Genomic DNA, 25,271 nt, shown 5'->3' with positions numbered 1-25,271 from the left:
GAAAACATAAATCCTTTGGACATGTTGCTGCTCGGGGTGACCTCAGTTCCTGAACTGTTAAAATGTGATAACTCCAAGGACACCATGGGAATCCATTTGCATTGGCTATTTGTGACTTTCCTTCTAAAGTCAAGGCATGATTCTTAAGAAAATAGTTAGATGCTGGAAACTGACCCCTTTTATTAGGTTCACCTTCTTAGTCACAGAGATACTATAGTGTTTGTCCACAGCATCAACTTCTCAAAGAGGAAGGGGCTGAAAGGAGAGGCAAGAGCCCTTAAACCTCTTTGTAGCTATTAATCCTGGCCCCCGCTGGCCTCTCACCGTTTGCATCAGAAAAGCTTTCTCGTATTTTATTTTAAAGGGGGGCAAAAACAGCTGTGTGAGATTTGAGAATGGGATTTTAATGGTCACTGAAGGCACACAAAGGCTGGGTCTGCAAAGATGAAGTGTACCAAGGCAATTGACTCCTTTGTTTGGCGTGCTCACAACAATCAGGCTGCTAACAGGAGAAAAGAAAATCAACTGGAATTTCTGAGTGAATTCTGTTTGGGCTGGATCTTCAACACATTTGGAAACAGTTATCTCCAAGTTGTTCTTGACATGGAGACCATGTTAAGAGAACCAAATCTTAGCTTGCTCCTCATGTTATTTGCGAAGTAAACAAAAGGAGTGTGACATGAGCTATTTCTATAGAAGTTGCTCTTTTAAGAAAAATGGTTATTTCTTGATTGTTTATATGAAATAGGATTTTCACAGAGAATAAAAGGATTTACTCCTCTCCTCACCCAACCCTATTCAGTCAATGGTGTCTTTCCTAGCTCCCTGGTCCTTTAAGAAACTGCCAGATCTAGGATGTTGTCAAAGAACTCTCCCACCTCTCCAAAGAGGAACTCTTGAAAGGGCTTCCAGTTCCTTAAATGATCCCAAAGAATGAACTTACATACACAAACACATGTAACTAGCTTTCAGGCAAACCAATAGACTCTTCATCTATACAGCTGCAAGATCTGTTCTCTGCCAACTAGACCATGATAAAAGTAAACCACCTTGATCAGTTTACCTAAAAGTTGTCACTGGCATAGTTCTTGGAATCATTCTGATATCATCCATGTAAATATTCTTTTACATTCATAACATTATAAAGTACTATGTGCCCAAGGTGAATAACTTACCATTTTTGCTTTTAATCAGAGTTAGTTTGGTAAGAGATGATGTCAGGATACACAGTCATTGCTAGACTAAGAGGCAGTGATTATGTTGCCAGTGGAGAAGGGAAGAGTTTTCTGATGCTCTTCCCCAATGTTTAATTAGCTGACAAAAGGGAGTGTCTAATTATTCCTTGAGTTAGAGAAGGATTTAAAGGTGTCATGAAAAAGAAAGACTGTTAATACAGTAATGGTTTGATGGTATTAGAGACTAACAAGTAATTGTTTGTGGTCAAGAGGGCATTGTTTAGTGTGGAGAGGGCATTTTATCAGAATCAGAGGAAGAAGAAAAGGACTAGGCCTATAGGTGGTTATGGTGCCTGTAGCTTTGGTCTTGGCTTTCTGCCCCTTTAATAACTGTGGTTTATAGAGGTGTTCATTGTTATTGATGTGAGTTATGCTTTTGTTTAGTTTTTCAGTCGTGTTTGACTCTTCGTGACCCCTTTTGTGATTTTCTTGGCAAAGATACTGGAGTGGCTTGCCATTTCCTTCTCCAGCTTATTTTATAGGTGAAGAAACTAAGGCAAACAGGGTTAAGTGACTTGCCCAGGGTCACACAGCTAGTAAGTGTCTGAGGCCAGATTTGAACTCAGGAAGAGGAGTCTTTCTGATTCCAAGCCCAGTACTCTATCCACTGTGCCACCTAGCTTCCCATGAATCATGCTAGTGTAGACCATTTAAACTATGAGGATCTTTATACCACTTTTCCTTCTCACAGGTAAGTCTCAAGTGCTTGAGTAAAGCCCTGTCTCCCCCGCAGGGATTCAGGGGTATCTCTGAGGAGTTAGGGGTAAATCTCTAATGTTATCAGGCTCCAGCCCCTACCAGTGTACTTCCTTTCAGGATTAGCACTTGAGAATCATTTTAGTAGCTTTTAGAAAGGGGTATTTGCTAAAGTAATAAGATAATAATTATTATACAATGCCCTGCCCAACGTCTACAACACATTATTCCAGAAGCATTTGCAGAGTCTGGAGGAAAGTGGGCTCAAGCTTAGAGAGCACATGTGGCAGAGAGGTAACTCACAGCTCTTTACTGCTGTCGTCCTTTCCCCCTAAACATGGAGCACTCAAGTTTCTCTTAGTGGTGGCGTAATTTCTTTGCTGAGCTCCTTAGGGAGCCACGAATCTGTGTCCAGTCTGTCCTCGGCTCCCAATTCAGACACTGTCGTCAGTTGATCCATGATACCATTAGGACACTGATGGGAAGCTGGGAAGCCCAGTATCCCCTGAACCCTTCAAAGCTCAAAAGGTCATCTGGCCAAATTGGGAGGGGGTGAGATCAAGTCCAATTGGTTTTCTTCTCCCCTCCCCCAAGTTATTCTCTCTCCTGGGTTTGCCAGAACACACGCTGCCCTGGCCATTCACTAGAACTCCCCAATTCCAACTAATTCAGTGCTTTCATATAGAATCCAGAGGCCATGCTGGGTAACAGAACTTAATGCATGGCATCATTTCACTTCATCTAGTGACTTTCAAAGGCGCTTTTCATGGTTCATCTAAGGTCTTTGTTTGCTTGAGTCATGTTCTCACCTAGTTAGGGTATCTGGGCTAAGAGAATTTTCCCACCTGATGAGACCTGGGAGAGTAGTTTTGATGCCTATCCTTTCAATAGTGTGGCTACTAAGCCCATGTCTGGTATATGCCAAATATGAAGCAGGTGACAAATGGGTGAAGTCACATGTCCCTGAACATTTGCTTATAACATGCACTGTCCATCTCAGGGGCTCTTAACCTTTTTGATGCCATGGATTTCTTCTGCAGTCCGAATCCCTTCTCAGAATAAATATGTAACAAATTTTAAAATAAATTTTAAAACAAAATTTTATATACAAAACATAAAATACATAGAATTACAGAGGAAACTGATTATATTAAATACAGTTATCAACATTTAAAAAAAAAACAAGTTCGTGGATCCCAGGGTAAGAACTAATCAGTGGTATGCTTCAGGCATTCCTGTTTGTGAATGACATTGGGCTGAGTCTATCAAGTTCTGGAACAGTACAGAGTTTCCTAATTTAGTTACACAGCCATTCAAGAGAGTTCAGCCTAACAGTTCATAAAGGAAAATTTAAGTGGATGAAGAATGCTTATTGCCCAGACTATATTGTATTAGCCCAGGGAGTTGATCCTTCCATACATACTTCTTAAACAGACATTGCTAATAGCTAGTATTTATATAGAACTTTAAGGTTTACAAAACACTATTAGGTGCTCACAACTACTTTGTGAGGTAGGTGCTATTATTATCCCCATTTTATAGATGAGAAAACTGACGCTGGACTCAAACTTGGGAGTTTCTGCTTCCAAGCCCAGCAATCCATCCCCTCGCCCCCTGGCCAACCTCAGTGCTTTCATTAATGAGCTGGGCCAGAATGGAATAGGAAGGAGATAGAAAGCCAGATTTCATTGTGGAGATTTATAGCATTTTCAATAATCTTTGAAACAATAAATTTATCTTTGCAACTCAACGCCAATATTATTCTAGTGATGCTGTATGACCATCAAGCATGAAACATCACAATAGACAAAGAATCAAAATTGTGAGTGACCCAAATGGTAACAAAGCAATACATGGTGAATCTAGACAGGCTGCAATGTCTTTCCTTAACAATGACTTGTCCGAATGAAGATTGTCATCCAGAAGCTGTGTTATCCAAAAAGAATGGTGACTAAACTGATGTAGTGAGACTGAAGGGTAACATATAATAGGAGTAATCATAGCTAGCATTTACATAGCTGCTTTACATCTATTATCTCATTTGATCCTCACAAAAGCCTGATGAAGTAGGTATTCTTGTTATTGTCATTTTATAGATGAAGAAACTGAGACAGAGGTTAAGCGACTTGCCCAAGGTCACCCAATAGAAAGTGTATGAATCAGAATTTGAATTCAGGTCTTCTTGACAATGTTCAGCACTCTCTACTATGCCACCAACTGCCTCTATGTGGACACACAGGTGCTTTAACTGGGCAGCTAGATGGTTCAATGAATAGAGCACCAACCCTTGAATAAGGAAGACGAGTTAAAATCTGGCTGCAGACACTTACTAGTTGTGTGACCCTGGGCAAGTCACTTCACCCTGTTTACCTCAGTTTCCTCATCTGTAAAATGAGCTGGAGATCTTTTCCAGGAAAACCCCAAGTGAGGATGCAAAGAGTCAGACACAACTGAAATGATTAAACAACAACAAATACAGTTCCAGCCCTGACTGTGGCATTAACCCCCTAATGTTAACTATGGCACTTTTGAAGAACTTATCCCTACAAAGCAGGTGATCTCACCCACTTATTTTATAGATGGGGAGATAACTCACCCAAAGTTACATAGTAAGTGGTTGATGGAGTCAGAAACACAGAACCCAGATAAATTTTATAAGTCAGAACTTCATTTTTTGTTTGTTTTAGTGACCTATCTATTTGGTACCAGCATTATCTCTTCATCCTTTAGACTGTTATAGATTGTACCCTGGTCTCTCTGCTGATCAGGTCATTTCCCCTGCTTTTTAGTATCTTGCAGTGTTGGAACATACGATGGAGGACAAGGGAGATGCATTTTATGTCCAAATGGGACATACCAAGATGAGGAAGGACAAATTACATGTGAACCATGTCCGAACACAAAGGATACTAGGAGCCAAAAGACCTTAGGAGCTCACAACATCTCTGAATGTGGAAGTAAGGAAACTTCAGTTGTTTGCCCTTTGTCCTTAAAACAAGTAAAACTTTTTGTGTTATCCACTATTTAAACATAAGCTGTGAGAGCCTCATTATATACACCAAATAAATATTTCTTTGAATTAAGCTGGATTGAATGCTTTAGCAGAAGGAAAGTATTAATGTTGCTATTATTGCATTATTTGTTGTAAATATATAATAGCCTAAGGTTTGAGAGTTTGACCAGTGTGCATTCTTGCTTAAGAATGTAGAAAGGAGTCAGATTTCCTTTTGTTTGAAACATAGACTTAACTTATTTATTATGAAAAACTTGTTGAAAACTCCAAAGAACATAAAATTTTATTCATGTCTCTTGATTCTTTCCTAATTTTAATATTCATTCATATGACTTTACATACCATAATTATTGTGTATAGACCATTGTATGTACTGCTTTTTTTCCATATACATATTTCCAGGTGTTGAAATAAAACATATGCTTGTCATTTTTAATTGTTGTATAGTATTCTACTGTGTTAATTATACCATTGTTTCCTTAAGACATCACCATATTGTGAGACATTTAAGTTAATGTAATTTTTTAGAAATGCTAAATCTAGTTTTCTTTTTTGTAAACTATGACATCAGAATTTCAAATTATGTCTTAGAAAAATTTGATTCTGAAACCAATCTAGATCAGGTTTTTATTACATATATCCATTTTAATTTGTTTTAGTTTAATTTTTATTTGAGAAGAAAAGAAGGTATAGGAAGAAGGAAATTCTGTAATCTTGTTAGAGAAAATGCATAAGCTATTGACTGAAAAATTTTGCATGAGATTTGTTACATTTTAATGTTAAAATGCATAGAAATCCCTCTGGCCCCTGCTCCTTTCCTTTTCATGTCTAACATCCTGCTTTGTCAGATTGCTGTGGCCTACCCTAGGAAAGCTAATGGGAACTATTAAGAAAAATTCCCAGAATCTCAGAATTGGAAGCAACCTTGGTGGTCATGGAGTCCAACTCATACCTGGACAGGAATCCCTTCTCTAAGGGTCATCCAGCCTTTGTTTGAAGGTCTCAGTGAGGGAGAACCCCCATGAAGCAGTCCATTGCTATTTGAATAGTTCTGTTAGAAAATTTTTCTTCACATCAAGACTACGTTTGCTTTTTTTGCAAGTTCCATGTATTGTCCTAGTTCTGCCCTTTGGGGTTAAACAGAAAATTAGAAATTAGAATTAGAAAAGTCTAACTCCCCCCTCCAAATGATAGCCTTTAAACACTTGAAGACAGCTATCATGACCCCCTGAAGTCTTTCTCCAGGACAAACATCCACAGTCCTTTCCCACAATATTTTAGGTCATTGTCTGTTTTCTCCTCACCATCCTGGTCATCCTGAGGATGCACCCCAGTGCTGTCTTTTATAAAATGAGCTTCCCACAATGGAATACAGTATCCCATATGTGGTCTGAACCCATTAGGACTTTACATCTATCTCTAATAAAATGCAGCTTATTAGGTTCAATCCATGGTTCTAGCCCAAGATCTTCCTTGAATACTGACTGTCATTTGACATGTCAGTTATTCCTCTCAACTTTGTATCAAAGGCACATTTGTTAAGCATGCTGTCTCTGCTTTCATACAATACTCCATTGTAGTTATAATCTCATCAACATGGAAACTTCATACAATGGTATAGATCTCAACTCATTCACGTCTTCTTGTCCTCTGCGATTGCTATAAATCATCCATACAAGATCCATTTAAAACACTGGAGACTTTCTTTTCTTAGGTCTTTTAACATTCCATTGAAACACTCAGGCTGTTTATCTGTTATCCTTCCCTATAACTCCATGACTGACCCATTTCCTTTCCCAACTGTACTCTTCTTCATTGATATCTTTTACACCATTTCTTTGCACAAGTCATCATATGCTTCAGCCAGCTTACATCTACTCCATTCCCCTTTGAATCACCTGCTAAACATCAGTTCTCTCCTTTTGCTTTTTATCAAGGAACTGTATTTGATTTTAACAAGTGAGAAAGACCTTGTTGGAGAGTCTTTAAAAGGTTACACTTTGTTCTCCCGAGTTAGTTTTTAAAAGAAAAATCGGGGGCAGCTAGGTGGCACAGTGGATAGAGCACTGGCCCTGGAGTCAGGAGGACCTGAGTTCAAATCGGCCTCAGACACTTGACACTTACTAACTGTGTGACCCTGAGCAAGTCACTTAACCCCCCAAAGAAAGAAAGAAAGAAAGAGAAAAAGAAAGAAAGAAAAACCAACAAGAATAAGCACAGTAGGATCTTTATTTTGTTGCAACCTTTCAATTATTTATATGATTATGAAGATAGGGCCTTCTATTATTTTTTTACATTGAACTTCTGCTAACATCAATTAATTAATCAATGCTTTTGCTATAGTTATTCAGTAGCTTTACAACTGCTTGACTTTATTGTCATTCAGCGTCCACTTCTCTATTTATTCAAAGCATTTTTTTGTTATTGTTAAATTTTTAAAAACTTTTTTTTGGGGTGGGGCAATGAGGGTTAAGTGACTTGACCAAGGTCACACAGCTAGTAAGTGTCAAGTGTCTGAGGCCAGATTTGAGGTCCTCCTGAATCCAGGTCCAGTGTTTTATCCACTGTGCCACCTAGCTACCCCAAAGGATATTTTAAGAAATCTTTTCAAATGCCTTTCTTGAAATCTAGATATACTATATGTATGGTATTTCTCTGCTCTATCAGTCCTGTAACCTTGTCAAAAAATAAAATGAGGTTAATTTTGTTCGACTTATTTTTAGTGAACCCATGCTGATTCATGGTAATTAATGCTTCCTTTTCTAAGTATTTATAAGTACTCTGTTTAATCATATGTTGAAGAATTTTTCTAGGGAATCAACATCCAGGTCATTGGACCATAGTTTGTAGAGGATATCTTTTTACCCTTTTTTGAAAAGCATGCTAGTAGTTAGGTGGTACAGTGGATAGAGCACTGGGCCTAGAGTAGGAAGAACTCAGTTTAAATCTAACTCAGACAGTCAGACCCCTCAAAGCCCAAGCTAGAGTCCATGTCATGTTGAGTGGGGGCAGAGTGAGGAAGGGAAGGGAAGGATGGCAAAGTAAAGGAATGCCACCTAGGGTGATGTATAGTGTACCCTTCGGTTGTAAGGATATGGCGGGAACCTTGAAGCTAGCCATTTGGGCTCTGGAAGTACCACTGATTGGTTTAGTACCTTAGCTTCTATAAGTGTAAATAGTTAGGACAGCACAGATTCAACTAGTCCTACTTGGTCAGCTTGACACAGAGAACAATAGGCAAGTGACATTCCTTTGTGTCTTGATACCACAAGAATGCAAAATGTATTGGAGCAAGCCAGAAATACCAAGATGACACTTTCAAGAAATGCTTCAGTGCACATGGTGATAAACAAAAAGCAGGCAAAGCATGAAATAGCTTGAAGAAATTAATGTTTTTATCATATGCCAGTACCACCACATCATCAAATTGAAAACAGATCTTAGCAATTATTGGCTAGGGCTTCATGCTGCTTTTTGTCAACAATACCCTGAGCTCCAAATTACACAGCAGTGTGTTATAGATCACTGTGGGGAAATTATAAGAAATAACTATATTCCTACATCCAGATTAGATGAAATAAGAGTAGAAATTGAGGAATTAATTAAATCTGGAAAGGAAAAAACTAAAGCACCTGAAGGCAATAAAAATGCACTTAAACTCCAGAAGTGCTATAGATGATTTTAAAAAACCCTTCCATGATCTTGAATAATTTTGAAAAGCCCTTTTTTAGTTTGATAACATAAATCCAACTGAGACCGACTAGACCAACACAGAAGGATTTTTAAAAGCTGGATATACTAATATGATAGATATGCTAAGCATTTGTATCATGGTTTATGGTCTGCCAAGCATTTTACAGTTGTTGCCTGATTTGATCCTCACCACAAACCTGTGAAATAGATGCTGCCATACACCTTGTTCACTTTTGGTACTTCCACTTTTTAGGACCATAGATTTAGAGCTGCTAGAACCCTCTACATCTGTGACTCTCTGATCTTGTTTCCTTGATGGGCATCCTATAGGAATCTCAACATATCCAAAACAGAACTCTGTTGCTTTCTCTCAGAATTCATCCCTGTTTCTGTCCTTCCACCCCATCCTTCCAGTCCCCTAGGTTTGCAACTTTGTGGTCATCTTTGACTTATTCTCCCTCATCTCACATATCCAGGCAGTTGTAGTCTAGTGATTCTACCTCCACAACATCTCCTAGGTCCATCTCCTGGAGCCACCACCTTTGTTCAGGCTTTCATCACCTTTCACGTGAACTGCTCTAATAGCATCCCTTGGGTTGGGCTTTACTCAGTCTGGCATCCTCTTAATTCATGTTTGATGTTGGTACTAACTGGAACATTCACAGGTCATTGAACAAATGGAACAAACAAAAGGTGTTTTACTTGTCCTAATGGAGAGAAAAACTATGCAACAAGAATAGAATAACACTTAGTTCTGGGTAGATGGGGCCCACATGGAAATAGGACTGGTCAGAAGGCATGGGTATGTTGAAAAACTCTAAAGGATGCAGACCCCACCTGTGTGGGCTTTTTAAAATGCCCTTAAAGTGATGAGCAAGTCACGATAGTCAGAGGCTACAGGAAGCTTGAGAGGCACAGTTTGAGCCTTGCTCCACCCTAACCCATGTTGCAGGGGGTTGGGGTAACCCTGCTAGATATGGGTCCTAATAAATCTCCTTGTTATCTCCCTGCTCCCAGTGTCTCCATCCTCTACCCATGTGCCAAAATGATATTCCTAAAGCACATGGTCAAGCGACCATGGCATGCCCCTGCTCAAGAGAATCCAGCAGTCCTTGTTGTCTCTAAAATCAAGTACAAACTCCTCTCTTGCACATTCCAAGACCATTCCCATCTGGCTTTGGCCCATCTTTGCAGACTTACTACACATTATTCCCTTTCACACTTTCTAGGATCTAGTCAAACTGACTCACATATGACATTTCCTCCCCCATCTCCATGCTCTTGCATAGGCTCTCCTCCATACCTCTCTAAATACAATGTGGAAGCTTATAAGGCTTCTTGTAATGACTGTTTGCTCTAGTGGTGTTGCTAGGCCAACTGCAGACACTATCTTGGAGCTCTCTCTGCTGGCCAAGAGCTCATCACCTTCCCTCCTCCCCTCTAAGGGGTTAGTTTTCTTTTGAAAAACCTTTGGGGAAGCCTTCCAAAGAAACAATCTCTACATGCTCAGACCAAAAGAGGCCGTTCACTCTCAGCCAGGGAACTGCTTCTGGCTCAAGATTTTCTTTGTTCAAATAGAAAAAGAAAGGCTCTCAGAGATGGCTGAGATTCGAGTGTTTAGATTTTTTTGCCAGGCTGACACAATCTGCATACTCGACCGTACCTCTAAACTGGATAAATTTCGAGTCCAACAAACATGTTCTGTGCTTGCTTGACTCTGCTTTCATTTACAACTTTCTCCATGTCTTGAATGCCCTTTTCCTTCTCTGCTGTTTGACATCCTGCACATCCCCCCAAGCCCAGCTCAGAATCCCAGCATTACCAAAGCCTTCCTTGATTGCTCCTAACTAAAGGATTTCTCCTCCCTTACTTTCGATAGCACTCTAAGAGCATGTGTTTAACCCATGCTTACAGCGATGTCTAGCCTCTGTCCTCCATTTCTTTACCCATGCTTTATCTCCACCACCTGCATTCCTTGAGGGTGGTAGCCCTTATTTACTTGTGTATTTCCTCTGTGTTGTAGCCCACACACTACATTGTAATTCCCATGTTTATTTGGTCCTTCACAAAGGTTTGTTGAATGTAATTTTCTTGAAGGCAAGCATAAGAAAACCTTGTGGATTTTATAGCGTCATAGGTTCTGGGCTGAAAGGAATCTCAGAAGCCAGTGAGCCCAACCCTCTCATTTTACAGATGAGAAAGATGAAGCCAAGAGAGTTTAAGTGACTTACCTAGGGGTCACGTAGTCGGCGTGTGAGGCAGGATTTGAACTCAGGGATTCCTGACTCCAAATTCAGTACTCTATGTTCAATGCACCGTTTCCTTTGTGTTAATCTCAGTGTAGTACAGACAACGTGATAGTGCAAAATGGTTTCAGAATGGCTGTGAATTTGTAATAGCGGTTAGGAGTTATGCCAACTCATTTGTAGTCTATATAAAAGTTACTCCCTCAGCCTACCCCATGACTTGTTAACATATTCATTCTCATCATCCAGAGTTCTAGGGTACATCAGGGGTACGTTTGGATTTTTCTTTGTTAATTATTATAATTGCAATATCTCTCAGTAATTAATCGACTGACTCAGAGCCCTGACTCCAGGTTAGTAGTATTACTTAAATATATTTTATTTGATAAATTGGGAAACCCTCTTTTCCCAATAATCCTTTGTTTCTCTATACATGAAAACTGCTCATCTCTGAAGCTTAAGTATTAAAGTTACTGGCTATGCAATTTATTAACATGGTGACCAATAAAACACAAAGACATAAATTATAGTTTAAAATGTTTAATCTGAGAAAAATTACAGTCAAAATCACCTTTGACCATTTTTGCCACTTTTGACTTCTCACTTATGTAGCACAGCTCCACCATTCAGTTACCTTAAGATACCCAGAAAGTTTCTTAAGAATTCCCTTCATACTCTTTTCAAGATAAAGGCTCAAACAGTTCTTTAAAGAAAAAAAGCCTTCTTCATCTTCTCTTGGTACTTACCTAGTTTCTTTTCAACCTTGATAGTCAAGGTTACAGTGGAGTCTATAAACTGCTAGTTCTTCACAGACTCCTCATAGAATGTAAGTTAATTACTGATCCTTCAACATTTTAAAGCATCTTAGAAATATACTATAGTACCTACAGTCTCTGGGAGAACCTAGTGGGACAGATGATACCACTTGTTTAATGCCTTTGTCCCTAGGAAAAGAAATACTTGATTTCCTGGGTTAGGCTAGATTTACCTGATATGTGTTGGCTTCTTTCAGGTCAATGCCTTCCTGGTGAATATTCTTCAGATGGGTTTTCCCCATGCCAACCCTGCCCCCTGGGAACATACCAGCCTGAAGTTGGCCGTACTTCTTGCTTTCCTTGTGCAGGAAGTGGGAGGGGAGAACTCACCACCAAACATCCCGGAGCTACCACTTTCCAAGACTGCGAAGCCAAAGGTAAAGTCAGAGAGAAGGACTTAGCATCTGGTAGTCTTATGAAAGAGAATATCTATTAAAATGTTGTCACTGTTACCCCCAGCAAAAGTAAATTAAACACCAGTAGTCTGTGTTTGTATAGCCATAAGCTAGGGCTTATCTGGTCTAGGTGAGGCATGGGAATGGTCTTTAAGAAGTTTCTAATCTCATTGTGATGGCTAGGGAGATGAACCCAAGTAGGCCAGAAATAAATGTCTATTTATTTATTTATTAGTATAATAATAATAATAATAAATCAGATTTAGATAACATTTTATTACATTATTGTATATAACATTTTATTGTCAGAAAATGCTCTTATTTTATCCTGATAATAGCCATATTGGGCTGGACATGTACAGTTCCCCCACTTTACAGATGAAGAAACTGAGGCTCTGAGAATTTAAAGGACTTGCTCAAGATCGCGTACATAAAGAACCCAGACTCAAACTAGGTCTTTTGATTCCCAAGGACATTGTTTTAATACGACAAATGAGGAAGAATCAATAATATGTTAAGACAGATAATATTTCCATTCTATCCTCCATAGGGTAATTCAACAAATATTTTAAGCACCCACTGTGTTAACTATTCAGAACACAAAATTAGTCTTTTCTCTCAGAGATCACAATCTATTGGGGGAAATAAAACATGTATATAAACATTATAGATAGAGTAAAATAAGTGCAAAGGAGAGGACTGGGGAAATGCTATGAGAACTTTGAAGGGACTATAAGGAAAAAGCACTTTATAAATAGTAAAGTACTATCTAAATGTGGACTCTTATAGTTATTGTTACCTAATGTGTCAGAATCTCTCTGGGTCAGTCTGCCTTAGCATATTCACCAACCTCTGTTAAAACCAGTTCTACCATTAAATGAATCTAGTCTCTCCCCTATTGTTCTATGCTAGTATCTAAGTCAAGATTTTTTTTAGCCACCATGTGACCAGGAGCTAAGCATTATCATGACTGCCTTCCCTTATCAGAAACATAACTAATTCTGGCACCTAAGGCAAGCATAGTTGAAGGGAGAGTAAAGAATACAAGTCCCCCTAGGTGGAGAGAGAATTGAAACTCCCCCTTTAGGGGGAAACAGACCCTGGAACCCCAGCCTCAGTTAGGGGGAGACATTAATGGATATCACAAGGTCACTTAGGACACCTGACTTCAGGCAACCCAGTATGGCAGGGCCAGGCTGGGATGAGCTTAGGGTGCAGCCATGGCATGGAGGGTGGAGAGGGAGTACAAGTACTGCTAGCAGCACCCCTTAAATTTTAGCAGCATTGGGGAAAGCCTAGCTATTCCTCCCTAGCTCTGCTTGTCATCTGTGCTATGCGGGGCCAAATTTCATTTTCACAGAAATGACCTTGTTTAAAATTCTATCATAAGGATCCCATTGTAGCATTCACCTTGGGGAACGTCAAAGGGATATGCTGACTCCTTGCACTACGGCACCCTCTAGGTGCAAACACCTAGAGCACTCAGTAGCTGGCACTTTCCAGCATTTCTTTTGTCTTCTTGTCTTGGTCTGAGTAGAAGGAATCCTTTTTCAAGCTCTAAAAACATGGTTTTTCTTTGACCCAGCCCCACTGAGTTGTCTGTTCTTGTCTGCTCATATTTGATGGCCCAGGGTGCTGCTTGGACACTGTTCCATAGCTCTCCTCTCGCTCACCCATGTAACGCTGACTGAACTTTGGAGGGTAATGGGTGACCAGTGCACCTTCCCTGTCCTACCCCTAAATCATTTCTTCACATTTCACAAAGTTTAGAGTTGGAAGGCACCTCCATGTCCATCATTCTAACCATTCTCCAAAGGCACCACCATTATAACGTATCCATCAAGGGGCCACCCTGCTTCAACTTGAAGACGGGAGTCTGTTGCTTCTTGATGCAATCTTTCTACTTTTTTGACAACTAATCCTTTTTTCTAAATAATATTTTATTTTTTCCCAATTACATATAAAGACAATTTTAAACATTCATTTCTTTAAAATGTTGAGTTCTAAATTCTCTACATCCCTTGCTTCCCCTTCCCCTCACCCTGAGATGGGAAGCAGTTTGAATATAGTTATACATGTGCGATTGTGCAAAATGTATTTGGACAACTAATTCTTAAGAAGTTTTTCTGGATAGCAGGTCCAGATTTGCCTCTCTGAAACTTCCACTCATTGTTCTTGGTTCCATCCTATGAATCAAAACTAAATAAACTGAATCTCTCTTCTACTAACACCCTGTAGATACTTGAAGATAGCTTTATGTTAACGCCCTTAGTTCCTTCAACTGATCCTCCTATGACTCGGATGGGAGGCATTTCATTCCCCTCCTCTGGATGCTCTCCAGTTATACACGTCCTTAAACTGTGACATCATCTGTCACTAATCATGGTACTCCAGATGGAGTCTAACCAGTTACATAGGAACTACCACCTCCTCATCTCTGGAGGGGAGAGCTTTTCTCATGTAGCCCATGATTACTCTAGCTTTTGGCTGCCTTATCACATTGCTGGCATATTTTGAGCTTATAGTTCACTAAAGCTCCCACATCTTCTATAGACAAACTGCTGTCTGACCATGCCTCTCCCATCTCATACCTATGAAGTTTATTTGAACGCAAGTGTGAGAAAAATGTACACTTATAACTGTAGAATGTCATCTCACTACATTCAATTCAGTATTCTAGCTGATCAAGGTCTTTTTTTTTTGTATTTTGACTCTGTCATCCAGTGTCTATTAGCTGGCCACTCCAGCTGTCCTAGATGTTTTTATCTGGACATTTAATGGGCACACCATCACTGTCTGTCCAAGTCATAAATAAAAAGTTAAACAACACAGCATGTCAAGCACAGATTCCTGAGATGATCCACTGGAAATCACCTTTCCAGTTGACATTTAACCATTAATGACTAACCTTTGTTAGGCCATTCAGTTAGTGCCAAACCCATTTAATGGTGTTATCATCTAGTTCTTTTCTTCTTGTCAACAAGACTAGTAGGAAGTAGAATATAAAATATTTTCTTAAAATCTTGGTAAACTATACTTATGGCATTCTCCCGATCTTCTAGTTTAGGAAACCTACCAGAAAAGGACCGAGGGTGAATTTGGCATGACTTGTTCTTGATGAAATCCTGCTGGCTCTTCCTAATTTCTTAATACTTTCTTGGCCAGATATTCCCTAACAATCTCTTTAATGATACATTCTAGAATTTTCTCAAAAATCAAAGTCAGGGGCAGCTAGGTGGCACAGTAGATAAAGCACTAGCCCTGGATTCAGGAGGACCTGAGTTCAAATCCGGCCTCAGACACTTGCTACTTACTAGTTATGTGACTCTGAGCAAGTCACTTAACCCTCATTGCCCTGCAAAAAAAATCAGTCAAATCAATTGGCCTATATTGAGATATCATTTGCCACCTTTTAGTCCTATGGTTCTTCTCCCATTTTCCATAATCTTTTCAAAGATGACTGACAATTGCTCAAAAGTCACATCAACCCGTTATTTTTTCTGGACCTGAGGAAAAATTCATCAGTGGCAATTAGAGGCTCTCTTACTATTATTTCCTTGCTTATTATTTCCAACTTTTTAAGCCATTTTTGTTCTGTCATTGTCAGTGCAAAGGCCTTTTTCCTTGGCAGATAAAACAGAAGCAAAATGTTTACCCAACAGCTCTGCTGTCTCTCTACTGTTAGTTGTCATCTTCCCATTCACTCCATAGGAGTTCTTATTTCTCCTTTGATTCACCTGTTTCTCCCAATATACTTAAAAAAATAACAAAACCTAGTAATTCTGTTGTTTGTCCTTAGTTCCCCTCACCAGACTTAACTCATTCTGAGTTCTAGCATGCCTGAAGCTATTTTTACATTCTTATATTAATGATCTGTTGCTTTCTTGTATGCATATTTTCAAAATCAAAGTTGACTGGTAAATTCTCTGTGTGTCCACATACATCTCTCCTATCAACAAGCTTCCTTCCATGATTAACAATTGATATCAATTAGTTGGTCAGACTTAATTAGTTTGTAGCAAAGGGTATTTTACTATTTGAGGTCCTCCAAAATTCATGAGATCCTTTGACCAAGCCAGGGGGCAGAGGAGACCAAGGCAGAGGTGGAAGTGTTTCTCTTTCTCTCTTCTCCCAAATGATTCCTTCTTAATGGCTTGGCTATTTCTCCGCTCCACTAGCAAACACTCATATTTCTTGGTTTTAAACTGGCTTACCATTTTATAGAGAATTCACATAGTGTGACCAAGTTTGCTCAAATCAATCAGTTCAAACTTACTTCCTGTACAGTGTCACTCCAGTTCATCCAGTGATCTAAATTGATGGACTTTCTTGTATTTAGACTAAAGCCCATAACTGATTCTATGGAAAAGTGTTTACATCTGATTAAGGTATCATGGTATAGCATCTTATCACTTATTTAAGTGGGGTGGGGTAATTGCCTTGCCTGGTCCACACCTTTACTTTTTTTTTTTTTTTTTTTTTTTTTTTTTTAGTGAGGCAATTGGGGTTAAGTGACTTGCCCAGGGTCACACAGCTAGTAAGTGTTAAGTGTCTGAGGCTGGATTTGAACTCAGGTACTCCTGACTCCAGGGTCTGTGCTTTATCCACTGCGCCACCTAGCTGCCCCACACACCTTTACTCTTACTAAGTCTACTTTCATAATGTACAGTGCTACCACCACCACCCTTTTATTTACCCTCTTTCTTTTGAAATCTGTATACCTTTCTTTAATAATACATTATTTATGTATGATGTCTTTGTCATAGTAAACAGTTTTCATGTAAAAATAATAATAATAATACATTATTTATTTTTATAATTCATTTAACAAAATTTTTGAGCTCCACATTCTTTCTCTCCTGCCCCTTCCTTACCCATTGAGAAGGCAAGCAATGTGGTATCAATTAAGCATGTGAAATCAAGCAAAACATATTTCCACATTAGCCATGTTACAAAAAGAAAAGCAAAGGAAAATAAAGTGAAACGTTTATGCTTCAATCTGCCTCAGATTGTATCAGTTCTCTCTCTGAAGCCAGATAGCATTTTTCATCATGAGTTCTTCAGGTTGTCTTGGATAATGATCATTGATCAGAATAGCTAAGTATTTCACAGTTCTTCATCATTACAATATTGCTATGACTATGTACAATGATCCCCTGGTTCTGTTGACTTCACTTTCTATCAGTTCATTTAAGATTTCCTAGGTCTTTCTGAAAACATGCCCCAATCATTTCTCATAGCACAATAGTATTCCATCACAATCACATAAGATATACTTTTCCAGAGCCAGATTCCAATCATGGTTCATCCTACTGAGTCTTTATGGTACCTCTGATATAAAATTTGCTTAGGACCTCTAGTTCCTCTTGTTTGTTGCCTAAACATAGGATATTTTTTCATAGACATTTGAGGCCATGGATTTTATGACTAACTGCTTTCCTGGATTGTGTTTTCCTGTGAACCTTAGTATTTCAATTCCTTTTCTTCCTTAATTGTATCTATTCTCAATGGATGGAGGATTTGCACAGGGAATTTTTTCCTTCCTCTTTTTTTCAAGATTTTTTTTTTTTTTTTAGTGAGGCAATTGGGGTTAAGTGACTTGCCCAGGGTCACACAGCTAGTAAGTGTTAAGTGTCTGAGGCCGGATTTGAACTCAGGTACTCCTGACTCCAGGGCCAGTGCTCTATCCACTGCGCCACCTAGCTGCCCCTTTCAAGATTTTTTAAAGGATATAGTGAGATAATGTATTTGGAAATGCTTTTTAGACTATAAAGCAGTAAATAAATATAAACTATTTGTTATTGTTATAATTTCTCCAGACAAAGTGGAAAAGGATGGGGAGGTCAGTGTTCTCTGTGTCATGATTCTCTATACATGACTTGTACAGTGAATTCCTGCATTGAACATGGGGTTGGGAAAAAAAGCCCTATACAGTTCCTTCCAATTTTGAACTTTTTAATGAGTCTGTGATTTGCATGTTTTTTTCCTCTATTTTCCTGCATTTTCCATCATCCCTACTTAGAATTCTTTTCCTATTCCTCTCTACAGACATGTGTCCCATACTTCTTTCAAAACTTTAATCATAGTTCACACTTCTTAGTACCATCTGATCACTTTATTAAAACCCTTCATTCCAAGGAGGCAGAAAGTTGGGAAACAATTTTTTACAGCCAGTATTTCTGACAAAGGCCTCATTTCTAAAATATATAAGGAACTAAATCAAACTTATAAGAATCCAAGTCATTCCCCAATTGAGAAATAGTCAAAGGATATGATCAGGCAGTTTTTTGATGAAGAAATTAAAGCTATCTATTGCCATATGAAAAAATGCTCTAAATCACCATTGATTAGAGAAATGCAAATTAAAACAACTCTGAGGTACCACCTCACACCTATCAGATTGGCTAATGTGACAAACAAAGGAAAATAATAAATGTCAGAGAAGCTGTGGAAAAAATGGAACACTAATGAATTGTTGGTGGAGCTGTGAACTGATCCAGCCATTCTGGAGAGTAATTTGGAACTATGCCCAAAGGGCTATAAAGCTGTGCATACCCTTTGACCCAGCAATACTCATATTCGGTCTGTATCCCAAAAAAATCATAAAAAAGGGAAAAGGACCCACATGTACAAAAATATTTATAGCTGCTCTTTTTGTGGTGGCAAGGAATTGCAAATTGAGGGGCTGCCCATCAATTGGGGAATGGCTGAACACATTGTGGTATATGAATGTAATGGAATACTATTGTGCTGTAAGAAACGATGAGCAGGTAGATTTCAGAGAAATCTGGAAGGACTTACATGAACTGATACTGAGTGACCCCAGAAACAGGAGAACATTGTATACACTATCGACAACATTGTGTGTTGATCAACTGTGATAGACTTGACTCTTCTCAGCAGTACAATGGTCCAAGATAGTTCCAAAGGACTCATGATAGAAAATGCTCTCCAAATCCAGAAAAAAAAAAGAACTATGGAATCTAGATGCAAATTGAACCATACTATTTCTATTTTTTTGTTTTTTGTTTTATTCCTTTTTGCTCTGATTCTTCTTGCACAACATGACTAATGCAGAAATATGTTGAATGTGATTGTACATATATAACCTATATCAGATTGCTTGCTGTCTTGGAGAGGGGGGAGGGAGAGAGAGAAATTGAAACTAGAAGTCTTATAAAAACAAATGTTGAAAACTCTCTCTACAAGTAACTGGAAAATAATAAAATACTTTTATGGAAAACACCCAGAACAACCCTTCATTCCTTCAGTAACTTAAATACATGATTTTCTGCTATGTTAGTTGAATTTATGTGTTATATTTAAGGACATTGTTGTTATGTCATATGTCTCACATTAAACCAAGCTCTTTGACAGCATAGGTTATGACTTTTATTTCTTTCAATATCTCCCTATAGTGCCTTGTGTCATGCTGTGCATAGAATAAGCATTAAAGTAAATGTTATTGACTGAATGATGGGCCTCAGTTACATAAATTAACAATATTTTACTAACATCATGATAATTTATTGCATGATCTGTGAAAGCCTTCTGGCTCGGTTTTGTATTTTTCAAAACTAAGTGATTATTTCCATCTCCTGCAGTTCAGTGTTCACCTGGACATTTCTACAACACTACAACTCACCGGTGTATTCGTTGCTCAGCGGGAACATACCAACCTGAATTTGGAAAAAATGACTGTGTTTCCTGCCCGGGAAATACCACCACTGACTTTGATGGCTCCACAAATGTAACCCAATGTAAAAGTAGGTTGTTTTCTAACGCTTCCCCCCGCCAATTAAAATGTTGTTTGCTCGTGTTAGGGGAAGGGACAAGAGAGGGAAAAGGGAGAGAGGAGAGGGGCGATTTCTTCACTCTGGTTCCTATTTGACTCCTAGTTCTCTTGAATTTTGACTCTGCCACTGCTGACTGTGATGTTTAAAATCTATATTGTGTGATCGCCTTAAATTAAAAAGCTTCAGTACCAGTCTTTGGGCATTAAACATTTATTAAAGCATACAGATATTTACAAGGAATTCAGAAAGTTAAGAAAAAGAAGTCCTACCTAGCCTAGAGTTCCAGCCTGGTTGGGTTCTTCCTCAAGTCCTCCTCCACGAGCCTGCTTTAATCAGGAACTCTCCAGCAAGCTGATTGTGGAAGCTTTTTATAGGTCTGGAAACAGAGGCGGTCCTTACACACTGCTTCAAGGTGATTGGTTGCTGTTCTCCAAATCCATTGGCTTTGAAGGTGTTCTCAAGTTGAGTTCACAGTCTAGTTTCTGAGAACAATACCTTCTTAAGGGCTAGCCAGGTGTGATTACAATCCAGTTAACTTGAAGTAGGCTTAATCAGCAGTCAATCACTCTCACTTGATTCAATCAGTATAGATTAATCTCCAGGTGGGTCTTTGAGTATCTGCTAAATCCCATTATTTCATCACATGACTCTAACCATCACTACCACCAGTGGACATCCCAATGTGATTCTGCATTCCAAAAGATCTTGCCCTCAATTTGTCCACAATTCCCTTAGAGTCATGGTAGGGGAATATGACTGTAGCACCACTCATATTTGGTCCATCATTTTAATAGTTTATGACTATTTTTTACAATCCTATTTTAATGGGAGTAAAATGTGGTCCTGATGCTATAGAAAAATAGCAGAATAACAATCACAATTATAAATGATTAATGAGATCAACCTTTCCTGTTTAGAAGTACTTGGTCTGTAAATTCCTTTTCTGGGATCACATGAGGTACAGATTTCATAAACAGGGAATCATAAGCAAAGGGCTCTAAGTAAACACCACCTTGTTTCACATTATCCATGAACTTTGTTATTTAGTCATTTAGTTCCCTTATCTATGTAGATGTTGATGAAGATTTTATTTCTGTCGGACAACTCCAAAAATAAACAGCATCAATTCAGTAACTCATAAAACTATAAAAAGTTTTGTTTTAATTCTATTTCTTTATATCAATGGGAGGACATTAAAAAATATATTGAAAAAAAGCTTAGTATAAAAGGAGCCTTGGACATAGTTCTACTTTAGTTCCAGGTATCATTATGGTAACAGATACAGAGACCACAGGATCTCAGAGCTAGAAGAAACCTGAAAGTCTATCTTGTCCAATGAGAACCTAAGAAAGCCTATGACAGGTAGCCCCAACATGACATCATTAGTCTGAATGGAAAATAAGGGGCATCCCTTCAAGGTGGCCTGTTTCACATCTGTATGATTCTTGTTTATAAAATGTCCCTTATATCCAGACCAATTTAGCTCCTCTGCAACGTTTATCCTCTTGTTACCAGTTCTGATCTTTGTTTGGGACTAAGCAGGATAACTCTAGCCCTTCTTCCCCATGATCAAACTTTAAACACTTGAAGGAATCTATCATTTCTTTCTAAATCTTTTCTTCAGACTAAATATTCCTATTTTCTTCAACTGACCTTCAGAAAACTTTCCAGTCATCTAATAATTCTGGTCACCCTCGTCTGGAGGCTCATGATCTCTCTCTCTCTCTCTATATATATATATATATCTTTGTCTTATCTACATAAAATTCTTTGACCTAGTGCTACCACTACAAGGCATATACCCTGAAAAGGTCAAAGACATATAGAAACAATTCTTATTGCTTTGTACAACAAATATGTACAAAAATATTTAGAGAAACACTCACTTTTTATTCTAGTGAAGACCTAGAAACAAAGTAGATCTCCCTCATTTAGGCAATGGCTAAACAAATAATGGCATGTGAATATAATGTAATATTATTGTTCTGTGAGAAATAATTAAGGGAAAAATTCAGAGAAACATGGGAATATTTGTATGAAATAACTCAGGATGAAGTGATTGGAACCAGGAGTATAATTTATTGTATAAATTGTGATTATGATAATGTAAAGGAAAACAACTTGGAAAGAACCGAGAATTCTTATTGCTACAATGACCAGTCATGACTCCAAAGACTGATGAGGAAGCAAAGAGGTAATGGATTGGGATAGAATGAGATGCTTTACTAATGTGTGGGTTTGTTTTGCTTGACTATACTTATTACAAGGGAAACTTTTTATCTTGGATGGGGAGAAAGTTTTGGGGAAATGGATGGGTAGTGATAGTGATATAAGAAAAGAAAGAAAAGTTTAATGAAACATTTTAAAAATTACACCAGAGGACAGGAAGTTCAGAAACAAATACAAACAGGGCAATTTTAGTGTTAAATTTAATATCCACTTTCTAAACTACATAATAGAAGTTTGCTTTCATAGGTAATCTTTTTCTGATTTTTTTGTATGTTTAATTGTTCTTGTTTGTTGTTTAAGTTCATAATTGAAAGGAAAATGTATGATGTACAAAACACAACACAATAGTCTGGATGTAGACTAACCCAGAACAGAGCATAGCAAACTCTTTGTTGGACACTGTGATTCTCTTAAACGGACTTAGGATAGCATTAGCTGTTTTGGGTAGCAGCTTTGTGATGTTGGCTCATATTGAATTTGTGGTCCATTGAAGATGTTTGTTACAGAAACTATTGACCAGCCATGTCTTCTATTCTTGAAGTTGGTTTTTTGAACCCTAATATAGAGGGTCATGATCTCTTCTTGATGAAGTAATACTGACTTCTCAGATTGCCGCTTCCCTTTAAAGCTAAGTGCTCATAAACCACCCCCTTAATAATGTGCTTCTAGAATTTTATCAAGAATTAAAGTCAAACTCTGATCTGTAGGTTGTAGACTTACTATTCTTTTTTTTTTAATTGTGACATTCGACCTTCTCCAGTCCTGTAGCACTTCTCCTGAAGAACATTATTTCTCCCAGATCTTTACAAGGTCACTGATAGAAACTCAACAATCACACCTGCCATTTCTTTGAACTCCTTGAGGACAGGCAGAGACTGGTCCTCTTCCATGATCTTGTGTATGATCTGCTAACTATTTTTGATTAGATATTCCTTCCCAGCTAAAACTTGTTTTCCTTTAACAGATAGACATTGTGGAGGGGAACTAGGAGAGTTTACTGGGTATATTGAATCTCCAAACTACCCTGGGAATTATCCAGCTAACACTGAATGCACTTGGACCATCAATCCTCCTCCCAAACGTCGCATTTTGATTGTGGTTCCTGAGATATTTCTGCCTATAGAGGATGAATGTGGAGACTACCTGGTAATGCGGAAAACCTGTAAGTATCTGACTCTTGTGTTCTTCTTCCCTTCCCATGCCAGACAGGAAGGCTCACTTTGTGGAGGCCTGATATGTTCTCTGGGAACTCTGCTTTGTCTTTGTCTTTGTCTAGCAGGCTGGAGAATTTCACCTCCTGTCTTGGGACACCTTCAGGTCGTAGGACATGTAGAACATTCTCCTAAAAAATCCTCACTTGTAGAATCACTTGGATGCCCACTACAACTTTTGTTATACTGGAAAGTTAGAGCACATCCTCCAAATACATGATGATTCAGGCAGTCAGTCAACAAGTGCTTTTTAAGCTCTACATCTAACCCTCTATGAAGACATAAAGAAAGGCTAAAGCAGTTCCTGCCTTCAAGGAGCTCACATTCTAATAAGGGAGAAAACATGTCAATAAATAGGTGCATTCAAGAGATATACAGAGGAGATGGAAAGTAAACCTACTGGGGAAGACACTTGTTTATTGTTCAGTTGTATTTAGTCGTGTCGGATTCTTTGTGACTTCTTTTGGGGTTTTCTTAGCAAAGATACTAGAGTGATTTACCACTTTCAACTCATTTTACAGATGTGGAAACTGAGGCAAACAGGATAAAATGACTTGCCTAAGGTCACACAGCTAGTAAGTGTCAAGTGTCTGAGGTTGGATTTGACTAGATTTGAGTCTTCCTGACTCCAGGCCCAGCACTCTATCCACTGTGCCACCTCGCTGCCCCCAGAAGTAATAGGTAGCTGTTGGAGCTCATTGAGCAGAAGTATTTCATGGGCAGACAAGTGCTTTAGAAAAGTCACTTTTGGGGCAGCTAGGTGGCAGGCACAGTGGATAAAGCACCAGCCCTGGATTCAGGAGGACCTGAGTTCAAATCTGGCTTCAGACCCTTAACACTTACTAGCTGTGTGAACCTGGGCAAGTCACTTAACCCTCATTGCCCTACCAAAAAACAAAACAAAACAGAAAAGTCACTTTGGCAGCCAAGTGAAGGATGGATTAGGGTGGGGAGAGACGTGAAGCAAAGATGCCAACCAAAAGGCTATTTTAATAGTCCAGATAAAATATGATAAGAGCAGCTTATCACCCTAACACAGATAACAATGAGGTGGATGGATGGATGGATAGATGGATGGATATCCCCTGAAACCAACATTCTAACAGAATTCTCACTGATGTAACGATTTTTCCCACAGATCAGAGATGTTGATAGAGAACATACCAGGATGGGGCTTGGGGCTGTGTCCAAAAGGGCAGTGGTAACAAGCCATAAATACTGACCTACATGTTTGTGTGTCTGTACATAGATTATGACTAATATAAAATTCACTCTTGGAACTTGAGGCTACACAGTTCAAGAGTACATAAAAGGTGACATGGCTGCTACTTAAATGTCCAACCTCTAATCCTTTTGTTTTCAACCTTTGGTAAGAGAAGGAGGTACTACCATTTCTAGCTTTAATTTTGGTTTTGCTACATGTTCAGGACTGCCTACAGGTGTGATGATTCAATTGGGCATGAAGATTTCCTCAACTGCATGAGTTTTCCTTGTTTCATGAGTTTTTGAAAAGACAGATATATTGTTGTCTGCTCAATGAAGAGATGTTGATCTGTAGCATACACTTCCTTTGGCAGCTTCCTCCAACTCTGTGACAACCTATGAAACCTGCCAAACATATGAACGTCCAATAGCTTTCACCTCAAGATCAAAGAAGTTGTGGATTCAGTTTAAATCTAATGAAGGGAACAGTGCCAAAGGATTCCAGGTCCCTTATGTAACATATGATGGTAAGGGGCTCAAATCTGACAGTCTTGTGACTCTGCTGCTCCATATGAAATGTTGTCCTATTGTAACAGAAGTAATTTTGACAATATTTTACATAATTCTATGCATTCTTAAAACAGAAGATAAAGAACATAATCTGTTTTTGTTGTTGTTGTTGATTTTTGGTGGGGCAATGAGGGTTAAGTGACTTGCCCAGGGTCACACAGCTAGTAAG

General features: G+C 38.7%; 1 protein-coding gene across 4 annotated transcripts in view; it reads left to right on the top strand.

Moving 5' to 3' along the window:
* The window catches only part of SCUBE2 (signal peptide, CUB domain and EGF like domain containing 2), an 84,859-nt gene that overhangs the window by 53,156 nt on the left and 6,432 nt on the right, over window positions 1–25,271 (top strand). For all 4 annotated transcript variants that reach the window (XM_043973229.1, XM_043973230.1, XM_043973231.1 and 1 more), the window contains 5 exons: window positions 4,721–4,888; window positions 11,896–12,075; window positions 19,698–19,859; window positions 23,083–23,280; window positions 24,907–25,059. In XM_043973229.1, coding sequence (XP_043829164.1) covers window positions 4,721–4,888; window positions 11,896–12,075; window positions 19,698–19,859; window positions 23,083–23,280; window positions 24,907–25,059 — 861 coding nt within the window. The remainder of the gene's footprint in view (window positions 1–4,720; window positions 4,889–11,895; window positions 12,076–19,697; window positions 19,860–23,082; window positions 23,281–24,906; window positions 25,060–25,271) is intronic.

Source organism: Dromiciops gliroides, chromosome 6, assembly GCF_019393635.1.
Source record: "Dromiciops gliroides isolate mDroGli1 chromosome 6, mDroGli1.pri, whole genome shotgun sequence".
NCBI lineage: Eukaryota > Metazoa > Chordata > Mammalia > Microbiotheria > Microbiotheriidae > Dromiciops > Dromiciops gliroides.
This window is presented reverse-complemented; position numbering and strand designations above follow the sequence as displayed.